This window comes from Linepithema humile, chromosome 6, assembly GCF_040581485.1.
Source record: "Linepithema humile isolate Giens D197 chromosome 6, Lhum_UNIL_v1.0, whole genome shotgun sequence".
NCBI lineage: Eukaryota > Metazoa > Arthropoda > Insecta > Hymenoptera > Formicidae > Linepithema > Linepithema humile.
In genome coordinates this window covers 26,229,003-26,242,663 of record NC_090133.1, presented here as the reverse complement: position 1 = coordinate 26,242,663, position 13,661 = coordinate 26,229,003, and the positions used below count along the sequence as shown (strand labels likewise).

Genomic DNA, 13,661 nt, shown 5'->3' with positions numbered 1-13,661 from the left:
TAGAAATATTCGGTTGGAGAAATTTCGGAGACCTTTATTATTGTAGGACAAATGGCAAATTACACAACGGAATATCTGACACTATACGAAACATTGATAAATGTTACAAACACATTACAAGTCCAAATTCTACGGTCGTAAAGACAATCGAACAGTTTCGTTTTAAGCGACAATTTTTTTTTGCTGAACCTTAAATAACGCTGCTACTTACGCTGCCTGCGTTAGCCTGCGGAATATACATATAGAGCAATGAAAATATATCGAACATCATCAGTCAATGCAATGATATATAACACTTGCACGGAAAAATACGTCGAAATCAGATCGTTCATTGTGCTGAAAAAATGCAGTGTTTCGATCAACAATAATATAAAATACATCACAGAGAATCATGATTAAAAACTTAACGGAGCCACGCATACACAAATTGTGAATTGATGGTTGTAATTTTTTTTTTTTTTTTTTTTCGGCGAAAAAGGCAGAGAAATATTCGAATATATTCCTGGCGCGAAGAACCGCGATATTCAATGAATCATTATCATAGCTTTTGTATAAACGTAGCGGTAGTAACATTTAAGATATTCAGTCGAATCATTGAAATGCATCAACAAATAAGCAGACAGTACTAGCCACACTTTGGATCGTAATGCTGAAAAATTAAATTGTCGCTATAAAATTACTACAATAATAATTCGCCAGTACTACTCACCACTTCTTAGATTTGTACTCGCGAACTATAAAAATATCAAATATCTCGATCGACGATCTTGATCGATCGAAATCGCTACTATACACCGGACAGTCACTATAGTTCAATATCTAGTGCATAGTTCTGTACAAAAAACGATACAGTACAAGAATAGGGTACGTATACAATATATATATATATATATAACTCTCGAAAGTTTTCTTTGTTAATCTTCCACGAGCCGAAGATAGTCCCACTTATATACATGTATAGATAAGATAGAGACCTCTTTCTGAAGCACGATTAGATTATTTTGTAGGAAGAAATTGTTGCTGGCAAGAATACGCATTTACGAATAGCAAAGTATTTACAAACTTTATTACGCTACAGAGACATCGAAGAGATTAAAAAGTGCGCGACATTCTTTTGGTATAAATGCAATCGCTCCCAAATTTCTTGCGGTTTAAAAGGTAACTCTGTCAAATTTACACGTTCATCATAGCATTTAGAATATTCCGTTATCTATAGAGCAAAAAAGCAGTAAGTACTAATTTAGATTCATTGAATGATAAGATTTGGTTTGTTTCGTAAACGTCAAAAAAGAAAAATTACCTTCGAGAAAAGAAAATATTTAGTGTAAAAAAAAAAATAAATTTCAATATCAGTAATGTGATCGATCTTACAAAAGAAGCATGTTATTTACTTTTGAAGCCTTTTTTCGTTGCAACAGTTATCGATCGATTTATCAATCGCCAAGTTCGCGATTTTGTTTATTATCGATCGGTTGTCATAAAGATGATTGTGTTTGACAGTTTGTATTTTGACAGCTTTATTTTAACAGCTGTTTGACAAGTTTAAGTTGAAAGGAAAGAAAGGAAAGAAAAGAAAAAAAGGCGCGCGTGTAACGCGCGCATGTATGTCCTAGTTGATTAAAAAAATCGTGTTATCCAAAAATCATAAAAATATCAATCAAAATTGTTGAATATTTAAACTTAAGTTTCTCTAAATACTTATATTCAGTCCGTCCGTATCAATCACATTACTTCCAATATTCCTAAAAAAAAATCACAAAGAAGAATAGATGTAGAATTCTATCGATAATAATAGCGACACAACACTTTATATAATTTGTCTAAATTTTGCTTATAGTGAAGATGAAGTGAGACAAAAGAAACGATCACCCCGTTATTACACATCTATATTAATATTACATAAAGTTTACTGACCAGCTTATTAATATCAATGTAAAAAATTATGCTCTCAGTGAATGCTTACAGTTATCGTTAACGCAGTCCATTATGCCATATTCTTTATGATCACATATAAATATAGATTCGACACTAGCGCGAGTAGTAACGCTTTTGTGTCCTCGACGAATGAGATACAGCGTTCAAAGTTTCGTCGAAAAATATAATACATATTACAATAATAATCATATAACCCATCATTATATGAATTACATACAATTTTGACTAAGATGGACAGATTTCACAAACCGTTTCCGTTTAGGAAGGCATACCTACTCGCGCGAGTGCGTTCTTACATTTGGCCTCGTAATTCATTTCGCCTCTCGCCACTCGCCTCTCGCGTACTTCGTATACTTCTCTGCTGATATTTGCACGCACAGTAATGATCCTTAAACAAGCGAAACAAGCGTCGCCCGGCCGTAACTGTGCATGTGCACTATCAGCAGACAGGAGTCGCATTGCATTTGTTTAACTCTCTCAAGTTTCAAGCAAGTGCGCTTTGTACGCGCGACATGTGCATTTGCTAGCATTAAAAAAAAAATTTTTTTTTACTTTTTTTTTTTAATTTTATTTGTCGTCGTCTTACGCTATCGGCGGATCATCGTCGTCGTCGTCGTCTCTCGTGACTAGGACATTGCCGTAACGATTGTGACGATACTGCCGAAACCGTTGCAGCCATTTGTACCGTCTCGCGCCGAAGTACAGCAGAACACCGATCACTATGAGGAAGGTCGGTATTAGCAGACCAGCGGCTACGGAGCTACCTGGATCAAATTGATTGAGAGATTTTAGTCGCCAGCTGTGTCGTTATAGTGTTGCTACTGCTGTTGCTGCTAGTCGTTAACTAAGACGTTTGCATATCGACTTTTTCTTATCATATCAGTGAATGAATAATAGCTCAATAATGTTATCTAATCATGAGCTAAGACGCTCATAAATGCGAACATGAGCTCAAATATTGTCTATGTGTCTTCTATTGTAAAGTAATATTCCAAAATAATATTCACATTAAGTAAAATTCAAAATACTTATTTGCGTCAATGCGCAGTCTTTTTTTGGCGTGCACGTACCTCCTGACTCGGACCTGTGTTCTGGCTTAAGAGTAGTAATAGTAGTAGTAGTAGAAATAGTCTCGGCAGTCGCCGTTGGTGTCTTAATGCACTCGTCATTAACAAGATGATATTCTCGTATGCACTCGCATACCGAGGTGTTGTTCATCATGTGGCATCTCTGATTCTTGCCGCACGATGCCTCCTTGAGATCCGAAGTGTTGCATCGCCGTAGGTACGTGCCATTATCGTTCTCTGAAAAGAATCGTCATCAATACTGTAAAGGTGAATGACTCGCAAAGAACAAGACCGATCTCGTGTAACGCCGGCGTTCCTTCAACTCGCATCTAATAAACTCATTAATGCAATCTGAGTCTCTACGAGGCGCTACCAATTAAAGCGAATTTAAAACGGAATATCTTCATGATAAATTATATATGAAAAACTGCAGTATCTCGATAAATATTTATTACAAATATAAAAAAATTTCCTTTTAACACATTTTGTAATATATTTCTTGACTAAATAACATAACATATCCAATAAAGTGATGAATAAGTAAACACGAGATATCGAGGCACGTTCTAAAACAGCTTAGAAAACACTCTTTGCTGAAAGATCAACAAACATCACTATAATAATAATAATAATAAATCACGCGTGACGTTACATTCGAGTATAATCAATTTTAATAAATATACATCCAAATTCAAATAATAAGATAAATCAGAATAACAATATTTGCCGCAGTCACTGTGTTATCTGCTGGAACAATAAAACATTCATTTTGATACCAAAGCAATGCTACTATATAAAAATAATAAGAAAAGAAAAATTAATTATGCTGTGAAATAATTAAAAAATTGAGATATTTAAAGAAATAAAATATTCAACAAATTAAAAATAATTGTCTTGCAAATATAATGGAATATTACATAAAATCAGTCAACCAATTTTGTAAATTATGTTACATCGATCGAGAGTTTTGTTCAAGACTGCCTCAATGCTCTTGACGAGATAACCGATGTCATTGTCAAGACAATACAATGCACACACTGCAGTGCACACATATAAATATATCGATTGCGCGCGTCACGCTGAACTTAATCGAACACGCCGCGTTTCTTATCCGTCTCGTTATCCTCGGCCAACGTTTCATTATCTCGTCCAGTGCAGAAGACACAAAGAAGCGCGAGGATGAATGGCATTTTCGTAACTCCATCGAGCCCGTGTGATGCATGATTGGCTGAATCACTTAATTGGAACGAATTCGTTTTATCAACAGTATATACAAGGGGGTTAACCGTACCGAGGCTGAGTCAAGCGTATTAAGAGACACATTTTTGATTTAAGTGACTGTTGTCGCATTAATTCCATAAAACATGTCGACCTACGTGCTTTGTCTCGTGAAAATATCGATGAAAGTATCGGAGAAATGTATGGAAATTGACATCTCATTACGTAAATCTTAGTAAATAAACGTGACGCGTATCCATGGTAGAAAATTTATTTAATTTATCAAAGTTTCCATCTCTAATCAGAAAATAGATACTGCATTCACTCGTAAAATATTATTTTATAACGTTTAGTATTTTTACGTCGTCTGCTCATAAAGCGCGCGTTAGATGCAATCGCATAATTCGCAAGAGATTCGCCATCGTCGATATAAAATTTCAACACTTCCGCGGATACGAGATATCGTATTCCGTTTCGATTCGCTTATTGCATTCCCGTGGAATCGTGATACAATGCAACTGATGAACGAGCATTTTTCCGCGATAACGTCGTAAAATCGGACCGTTCGAGTGAACAAAGAGCCTTTTCATCTCGCTTTCAGGAAATTCCGCAGCTGGCAAACCGCTGTTAAAACGTACCAGGATCGAAAGAGAACTTCGTTCGAAAAGACCGCAGCTCAAGATTAAACAAGATTATATAACTATTTTCTTTTCTCGATAAAATCACAAACCGGAACCAATGGCATAATTATCATCACGAATAAGCAATCTCCCGATATAGATATCAGAATATATGCGCCTAGAAGAACATTTACCGCGAAATCTTGAAATATGCTTATTAAAGTCGAATCAAAGTTATCAAAGACTTATAAATAAAATCTATGCATTAATATATAAAAGATAGATCATTAAATTGATAAATAAAATGACTGTCTAAATAGAGTACATATTCATTCAATACGAATGATCATGTAAATGAAAAAAAGCTATCGGTAATTATTGAAAAATATTCCAATCACAGCAAGTCAATGTAATTTTGCAATAAATATATCAATTTGCAAAAAATATATCAAATAAATAAAAGATATAAAATTATATCGATTTGTTGTTATCAAGATTTTTAAATTGGCATTTATTATCGTCGCTGATACGATAAAAAATATAAGAAAAAATACAGTAGAACAGATCTCGGCATAAAACTCGTAAAATGAAAAAACGTCACGGTAATACGTATAAAACTTTTAAACGTTTCTCCAAGCTGCTGGTACTCTTCGCCTGTTTTCGCTCAATTTCGCGTCGACTATCCAATTTCGTCAGACTGAGTTTCGCCACGTAAACACGAATTCGTCGAAAGATTTCACATACACTCGTAATACAGTAACCTCTCATCTTGTTTATTATAGAGAAGCCACCCGTAAATCGAGCAAAATCACCGCTTGCGAAATTTTCCAGAGCGTATTTATATATGGAAATATGTGCTTTTAAGGAAATTAGTTGGAAAAAAAGATTGAAGGAAATACGGGAAAAACGTCTTTACATCAACGAACTACTACCGGGCGAATCTATTATTAATCTGCAGCCGTACATATATAGATTGTTTCATTATTAATATCATGCACATTTTGTCCTTATTGCGTACGAATGTGCGAGCAAATGGCCACGTGCGGTACACTTGTAATTCAAATAAACAGGCTTATAATAAGAGTAACTGCGTAGTGAGCGGGGGAAATCCCTCGCATTTCCTCGCCGACTGAAGATGGCTTAAAATACGCTCCGGAATAAACGAGTGTATATCAAAATTCGCACGTAAAATACATACCGTCCCGCCAGTTTTCTTTTCGGCAAATTCTTTTCATGCACTTATATAACCTGCCGGTTATTTAAATTCATACGGAGTCAATGTAATATGGAACGCATGCATGAGTTTGCAAAAGTCGATACGTCGTTTTCGGACGACGATGGTCGTTTGCGGACCGACATAAATATGCGATCAATAAAGGCGCATAAAACAGGGCCGCGTTAACATCGGAAAACCAGCTGTGGCAAATCCGAATAATTACTGATAAATTGTCATTGTTTTTCGGAAGAATTTCCGCGTGGAAAAACTTTTCAAAATAAAATAAACTTTATCATATCACAGCCGATATGTTATAGCACGAATATGATAAAATACATGAAATGTTATTTTTCTCCGTAAAATGTTTTTCCTTAGCGTTCTGCAGAGCGTTGGAAATAGAAATCAATTGAAATCTCAGACAGAAGTTAATTAATTAATTATACTTTATGTTAAAAATTAATTAACCGCAAAGAGAGAGAAGTTTAATCAAAGCAACAAGAAAAATACATCAACATGTCATTGCCGATCATATTGTGCGTGATAAAAATATTCACTGCATAAATATAATTAGAACAGAAAAAAAAAAAAAAAACGGGCGATTCGAGATATCTCATAATAAACTCATGCGGCGCTTTAATTACGTCACGACGATTTCTACCCCGAAGCTACCTACCGATTATGTCACGCGCAAAAAAAGAAGGTACATCAGTACGAATCGCGCGGATCGACAACACAAACACACAGTGAGATAAAAAAAAAATACAATCCATTTCCTCAAGAAGATAGCATATTATCGCAAATATATTCCTCGCACATACACATCGACGTTGTAATCATCTGAAAAAAGACGGGGCTCCCGCAACTAAGCGTTTCAAATTCGCTTTTATAATGAGTTGAATGCGAAGGATAAAGATGCAAAAAAACTACTAATTACGTGCACGCGATTAATCAGTAACGAGTCAGTATAAAAAAAATACGATTGTTACAAAGCTTGTGATATGAGATGTATATTTATGCGTTACTTGGCTCGTAGAGCCAAGACAAAGTATTTATTTATGTAAATTTATATAAAATATTTATCTTTCTAGCTGCAAATCGTAAAATAAAGTATACATTTACTCTCTATTTCGATATTTTAGTTTAAAATTCGATGATTGCGTCAATAGTGATTGCACGAATAAAGTTTGCGTTTATGTCTACATTTTTTGAAGTAACACACTTTTCTCAGCAGAAGAGAGATACGCCTTGAGAGGCGGCGAATATTTGTATTTTTATCATATCATGCGTAATAACGACAGATTGTTTGATACGCTCAATTATCGCGACAAATGCTTCCTGGAAATCTCCGCAAAAAAAAGTACTTTACGTGTAAATCTGTCCCGTGTAGAAATGCTTTGAACAACTCTGGCAGAAATTATTCGATGCATATTCCGCAGCAAAAAAAATGCATTTTTAGCGCTTACCGGAAAGACATATGCGTCACACATCGTAGTTATCTCATTTCTACGTATTAGCAGAGGGTGCTCTCCCGTTTCTCGGCACGGAGAGGACACATGCTTTCGAGGAAAACAGATGCTGAAGGTACGACGGAGACTGAGATGAAAGGGACTGAGAAGGATAGAGAGAGAAAGAGCGGAAGAAGACCATTGTGGCTAAAGCTGGGGTGACTGCGGTGGCTCACTCGGACGAACCAATTTCGTGGCCGCTCAGGCTTTAATTTACCAGCCAGACACGACAGCCTGGCACGGATCTATGTTTCTCTCTCTCGCCCTCTCTCTTTCTGTCTTATTCTTGCCGGTGTCTTTTGCGCGAGAAAACGAACGCTACGTGTACTCACCTGCACGGCCGAACGTCGACAGTACAACGAGAATCAGCACGACGAGACAGCAGAAAATATCGGCACACGTATGCGTCCGCATTTTCCCCGCGGCTTTCTTTCTATCGTTCCTTGTGTTGTCGTTCGCTCGTCGCGCGATTCGCGATCACATAATACAAGACGTGCTTATTCAAAAGGTTAACCGCTCTGCTCGCTCACGCGTCACGCTTTCTCTGTCGCACTCTCGGTACTGGCCGAGTCTGAGGATAAACAGTATCACGTTCCCTCGAAGCGTTCTCGCTGAGATCTACGCTTCGCCGGTTCAACGCTCAACGGACGCGCGTCAGCCGACGGCGCATCACCGGATCCGTCGCGGCCGGCCGCCACCGCGTTTGACAGATAAATGCGACGCCGCGCGCTCTGTGGAACGCGTTCAATCATCTGTTATTAAACGACCATTTGCAATTATCGAACCCAATTGGCCCGTCGAGATATCGCACTCGCCGTAAGTCGATCGCCGTCGATCGAGATCTCGTCTCGATCTTGAGAAGTTAGGGCGGGAATTTTAAAAGCAAAACACGTAAAAATTGCGTTTTTACAATATTAAAAGACAAGAATTGATTTTCAAAATTTTGTACAAATTTAATATCAATTCTTTAATTATTCTGTATTTTTTAATTGTTTTTAATTTACTTCTCAATCTCAATGCTAAGCGACGTTTATAGACACAGCAGTCGTGTCTCACACTACGGTGTGTTCTATAAGAGATTTTTTTTGGCAAACAATGAGAAAACACGTCTGTCGTGATTTATAAATAGATACATGTTAAATATAGCTATGCGCATCACGCTTTCGCGGGAAGGCTAGCAGAAGAGCAGAATAACAGCGGCACGTGTCATGGCGAGTGTTGTTGTCATATTGAAACGCCGCATATTGAGCGTCACGCGTCATTCGATCGTAAAACTCGTATGAATTGACTTAAATCGTCATGATGAAGGAGGATTCCGTATTGAGTTTCAAGTGGCCGAGCTTCCCGTCTCATTTGGTGGTTTCTCTTGATACTTGTTACGAAAAACAACAATTTGTCGATCTTTCCTTGGTGTGCAAGGATGGCACTATTCTCAAATGTCACAAGATGGTACTGGCAAATTCGAGTTCGTTCTTTCGTCGACTGTTGGTAGCCAACGATCATCCGCATCCGATGATTATCCTCCACGACGTCGAAGCCGACGACCTCAAGACTCTCATAAATTTCATGTACTGCGGCGAGATACAGGTAGTTCAAAGTGAGGTTAGACGATTGCTCAAGCTAGCCGAAATCCTAGAGGTCAATGGACTACGACAGATCCCGACATCGGTGCTGTTTACGGAAAGAACAAATAACACCGCGAAGGAACTCGACACGTTGAAAAAGATCAACACAGTGTCACGACCGAAACTAGAAGAAACTAGTCCTAAGAGCTTGTCCAGTAGGAGTGACAGTAGGAATATCAGCTCTGAACACGAAACGAGTCTATCGAGGACGCAGGGTAAAGCAAGATTTGTTCCTTACAAAATACCACCTAAAGTTCCTCAGGACGCGACGAAGAAGAAGGAGGAGATTAATGTGACTGAATTGTGCCAACGTCTGGAGGCCAGCAGTTCTGGTATCAGTATTATAGATATTAACGATATGCCAAGTACAAGTAAAGGATTGCCAAGTGGACAATTAGCCACACAGCAGAAGAGAAAAGAACCCTCGGATCAAGTAATCAGCTGGCCACGTGTATTATCCACGATATCAAATGACAAGCCGTTACCGTTTGAGAAACTATGCTGCATTATGGACGAGATAGAAATTACAGCTGGGAAACCATCCTCTCATGTGCCAGATAATAAGCGAAACGAGCCATTAGACAGAAGGAAATCCAAGAAGAATCCTAGCGAACACGAATTGAGCATGATTTACATAAAGGACGAAATCGAAATATCCTCAGATGTGGAAGAAGACGCTGATATGGATCCTCTCGAGGTCGATGAGGTGGATACAGAATGTTTGGAAGTCAATCAAGCATCTAGTTCACAAACGCAACCATTGTATTCTCAACTATCGTTCCACTCGTCAAGGAAAAGTACCCGTTCTCATACTAACTTCTCTCCAAGAAAAAGTTGAAACAGTTAATACATTCATTACCAAACTTTCATAAACTAAAATTGCGACTCTGGTTCTCACCCTGTTTCACTACATAATATACTTTCATACATGGCATCCTAATTGTACATTACACAAATTGAAAATTTATATATAAATTAAAAATATTAAATATAAAATAATATATATTTTATAAATATATACATGTACAGTACATATATTGCATGTAGTTGCAGTCAGTGCAATTCAAAATTAAGCACACAGAAATCACTGGAAAATGTATATTTACTTTTCGACTTCATTTCGTACTGTATATATTTATAAAATATATATTACAAAAAAATCAACAATTTACAACTAATCTTCTTCCTGTATGTTTGTTAACAATGGTTATAGGCTCTTACTCTTTTTTATAATAAAGCTATACAAACCAAAATCTGCTTCACAATTTGTATCTGCATAATAAAAATTATTCTTTAAATTATATTAGATTTATGTAGTAATTTGATGAATTAACATATACATTGTACACACATTTTGATTACATAAATATGCAACAATAATATACAATAGCATATATAGCCCGAAAAACCATAGCAACAAAACACTTACGTTTCTATGGAAACAAGCCACTTCATAATACTCTGTGCAAGGCATACAGATTTTTCCAAATGTTTCTACACTTTTACATGAAAAATGGATACGGATATAAAAAATAAAATAAGCTGTAACAAAGTAGACCAAGCAAATCATATTATTAATGAATTAAATCCTGACAAAAACGTAACAGAAGAAGAATTTCAAAATTTTATGCATCGTGTTATTGAAGTAGGTAGGTAGGTATTCACTTGATTTGCTGCAAAAAAGTTTATATTTTTCAGTAAAATTATTCATTTAAGAAAAAATCGTGAAGAAGTTAGCATCTTCCGATTCAAAAGAACAAGAATGCGGACAAAAGTTAGCCGACGAAATTTTAAAGAAAAACATTCAAAAAGAAATTTATGAAGATGGAGAGGTAAAGATTAAAACCAATCGCTCATTAATTAATAAATATTCTTCAAAGGAAGATAATTCTTCCAATGATCCGGACAAAATGTCACGAGGTAAGTAATGCGTTTGCTATTAATGAACTAAAAATTAAAAGTGACTTGTATAAATAGAGATGTTCATGAAGAGTGTGGAAGATGACGCGAGAAAACGAGCCAAAGACCGTAAAATCAGAAACGAGCGCGCAGAAACATTGAAAAGAATTGCAAATGGTGCGTTCAAAGAAGGTGATTACGAAAAAGCTGTAACTTATTATGATAAAGCATTAGAGCAACGTAAAGACTCCTCTGTATTATGGAATAATCGTGCATTATCATATATGAATCTTGGATTATTCGAAAAGGCTTTACATGATTGCGAATGGGCGCTAAAAGTAAATGATGCAAACCTAAAAGCTCTTTTAAATAGTGCTAAGTGTTACATGCATCTTGGGAACAAAAAGAAAAGTAACGAGTGCATAGAAATAGCTAAAGAAAAGAATCCCCACTTCAACAAATTTATCAAAGGTATTGTCAAACGTTTTGAAATAACACTTAGTCTCATATATTGATTCATATAATAATCATTTATTTTATATCTTTTGCAGAATTTGAAGAAAATATAGAAATTGAGTTTAACAAATTCAATACTCAAGTAATCAATGAAGTATAATAACCTTTTCCAAGAGGATAATAGCAAATGTCATTTTAATGCATTGTTTTAAATGTAAACTGGTATAATAAATTAGGAGCCTAAATATGTCTAATGTTTCATATGCCAGTGTATGTTTTCTTTGTAATTGTCTAAATAAATATCCTAAATAATATCAAGATGGTTCTATACTCATTGTGGCATTACCTTCTTTAATTTCTGATAGAGATCTTGGTTCGTGTAGGAAAACTGTACACTCAATGCCCTGAAAAAAATATATGTATATAATAACTTAAAATTGCAAAATGATACTGTTGCATGATAAATGGATTTACCTGCATACGTGCCGCTCTCACAAATCCTTCATTAGCGGAGACAGTGATACTTTTCATATTCTCACCTGTTGCAAAAACTAATCGCGACCGATCTTTAATTCTACCGCCTAAGCGCAGTTCCATAACTCGCCCAGTGGTTACATCGTCAACAATCCGGACTTTCTTCAACAATTCATGCGCCCGCAATGTCTCGTTCGGGCCACCGATGACATCAATGATACTCATAAAATTGTTATACGCCGTCTGGCAAACAATAACTTCTTTGTCTTGAAACAAATCATCTAGAATTGGTTTTATAGGGCATTTTCTTTCCATCTCGGCTTGCTGCGTGAGTAGTGGCTCTCGATAAATATAATTATTATATCCATTTGCCATATTTGTAACATAAGCCAGCAAGGTCGACACATCCAGATTAAGGAGCTTGATTTCAGTCGAGAGTGCAGATGTATTTAATGATTGCAGATCCACATCCAAATCCTTTTCACATTCTTCGGAAATATCCAGTTCATCGTGTTCTACCTCCAAAAAATAAATGTACAAGAATAAGTATATCATGAGTCAAAGTATGTTCATACAACATAATGGTTGATTATTTATGCTTTACATATTTACCAGATATATCGTGCTGACTACTCAAAATCTCATTGTCCGCATCTATCCGTTCTCCTTCGACTTTAATGCCCATTTGCTCCAAACGTATGGCTAGAGGAATCTCTATGCCATAGGCAAAGTGAAATATAACATCGGGTGGCCTATAGTGGTGCAAATGGCATTTGCTACACATCAGATAAGAATTAGCTTGATCCAAAACAGACTTCTGTCCGTATTCTCCATTACCAAGAGATATCAGAGTTAATGCTCTCGCGTTTCTCGCTATAACTTTCACCCAAGAAGCACCATTGTTACATACTATATCAACCTCCAAACGTGATTTCTGATACTTGAAGGGTTTTATTACACTGACAGGATCCTTTGAGCAAGATAATCGAGCCACCATAGCATTGAGATGAATCAGATTTGTGCTTTGTAAATGTTCCTTTTTTACATTTCCTGTACAATGTACCTGAAAGAAATGTTAGCAATGTTAGCAATTTATTAATAGTACTTGTACTATTCTATTATACTGACACTTTAAACACACAATTTATATATCAAATATACACGTAGACTTGGAAAAAGTGTAACAAAAACAAACTTGTAATGTTAATTACAATTATAATATAACAAATAACTTGGTGCAATTAATCTTGATTTTGGCAAATGTGTTTTGAATTGTGAAACACGTGTGCCATACTTTCTCCAAAAATTTTATTTCTTGTTGGATCTTCCGAATCAGTTTGTCGATCCCGTCGATCTTGTCCATGAGTCTCAGCCGCTCGACCATACTGTGGCCGTCAGCGATTTTCTGCTCGAGGCACGGGAGTAACTCATTCATGGCTTCCATCGTCACTATGGACTTCCCATCAACGGTCGGTCGTGCGAGCGGAATCGGATCTTCCCTACCGCCGCATGCGATAATACCGCGCAGTGTGCACGAGCGACGGACGTGGTGCGAGCAGCCATCTTGCGCCGTCGGTCAATATCGTGTAATGTCGTCGGCTCGCAGCTCGTGTCAAACTCATCTCAATTAACCTCAACTTTTTCGC

General features: G+C 36.6%; 4 protein-coding genes across 5 annotated transcripts; 2 read left to right on the top strand and 2 right to left on the bottom strand.

Annotated features, from left to right (window-relative positions):
- Positions 1 to 8: 8 nt before the first annotated feature.
- Positions 9 to 8,344, bottom strand: LOC105677065 (uncharacterized). The gene is made up of 3 exons (XM_012375422.2): positions 7,894 to 8,344; positions 3,006 to 3,239; positions 9 to 2,699 (listed from the first exon to the last, which is right to left on the bottom strand). The coding sequence occupies exons 1-3, from the start codon at positions 7,973 to 7,975 to the stop codon at positions 2,518 to 2,520; spliced, it is 498 nt and encodes a 165-aa protein (XP_012230845.1). The 5' UTR covers positions 7,976 to 8,344; the 3' UTR covers positions 9 to 2,517.
- Positions 8,345 to 8,646: 302 nt separating this feature from the next.
- Positions 8,647 to 10,439, top strand: LOC137000583 (protein abrupt-like). Its single transcript, XM_067357639.1, has one exon. The coding sequence runs from the start codon at positions 8,861 to 8,863 to the stop codon at positions 10,022 to 10,024; it is 1,164 nt and encodes a 387-aa protein (XP_067213740.1). The 5' UTR covers positions 8,647 to 8,860; the 3' UTR covers positions 10,025 to 10,439.
- Positions 10,440 to 10,699: 260 nt separating this feature from the next.
- On the top strand, positions 10,700 to 11,859 carry LOC105676941 (tetratricopeptide repeat protein 12-like). Its single transcript, XM_012375172.2, has 4 exons — positions 10,700 to 10,835; positions 10,903 to 11,106; positions 11,164 to 11,556; positions 11,637 to 11,859. The coding sequence occupies exons 1-4, from the start codon at positions 10,700 to 10,702 to the stop codon at positions 11,699 to 11,701; spliced, it is 798 nt and encodes a 265-aa protein (XP_012230595.2). The 3' UTR covers positions 11,702 to 11,859.
- Positions 11,595 to 13,459, bottom strand: LOC105677086 (UPF0415 protein C7orf25 homolog). Of its 2 annotated transcripts, none has more exons than XM_012375458.2 (4): positions 13,310 to 13,459; positions 12,628 to 13,078; positions 12,016 to 12,530; positions 11,595 to 11,945 (listed from the first exon to the last, which is right to left on the bottom strand). In XM_012375458.2, the coding sequence occupies exons 1-4, from the start codon at positions 13,457 to 13,459 to the stop codon at positions 11,856 to 11,858; spliced, it is 1,206 nt and encodes a 401-aa protein (XP_012230881.1). In that variant the 3' UTR covers positions 11,595 to 11,855. The 2 variants fall into 2 exon arrangements, with proteins under 2 accessions (XP_012230881.1, XP_067213739.1); XM_067357638.1 differs by having other exon boundaries at positions 13,227 to 13,365.
- Between the last annotated feature and the right edge of the window lie 202 nt (positions 13,460 to 13,661).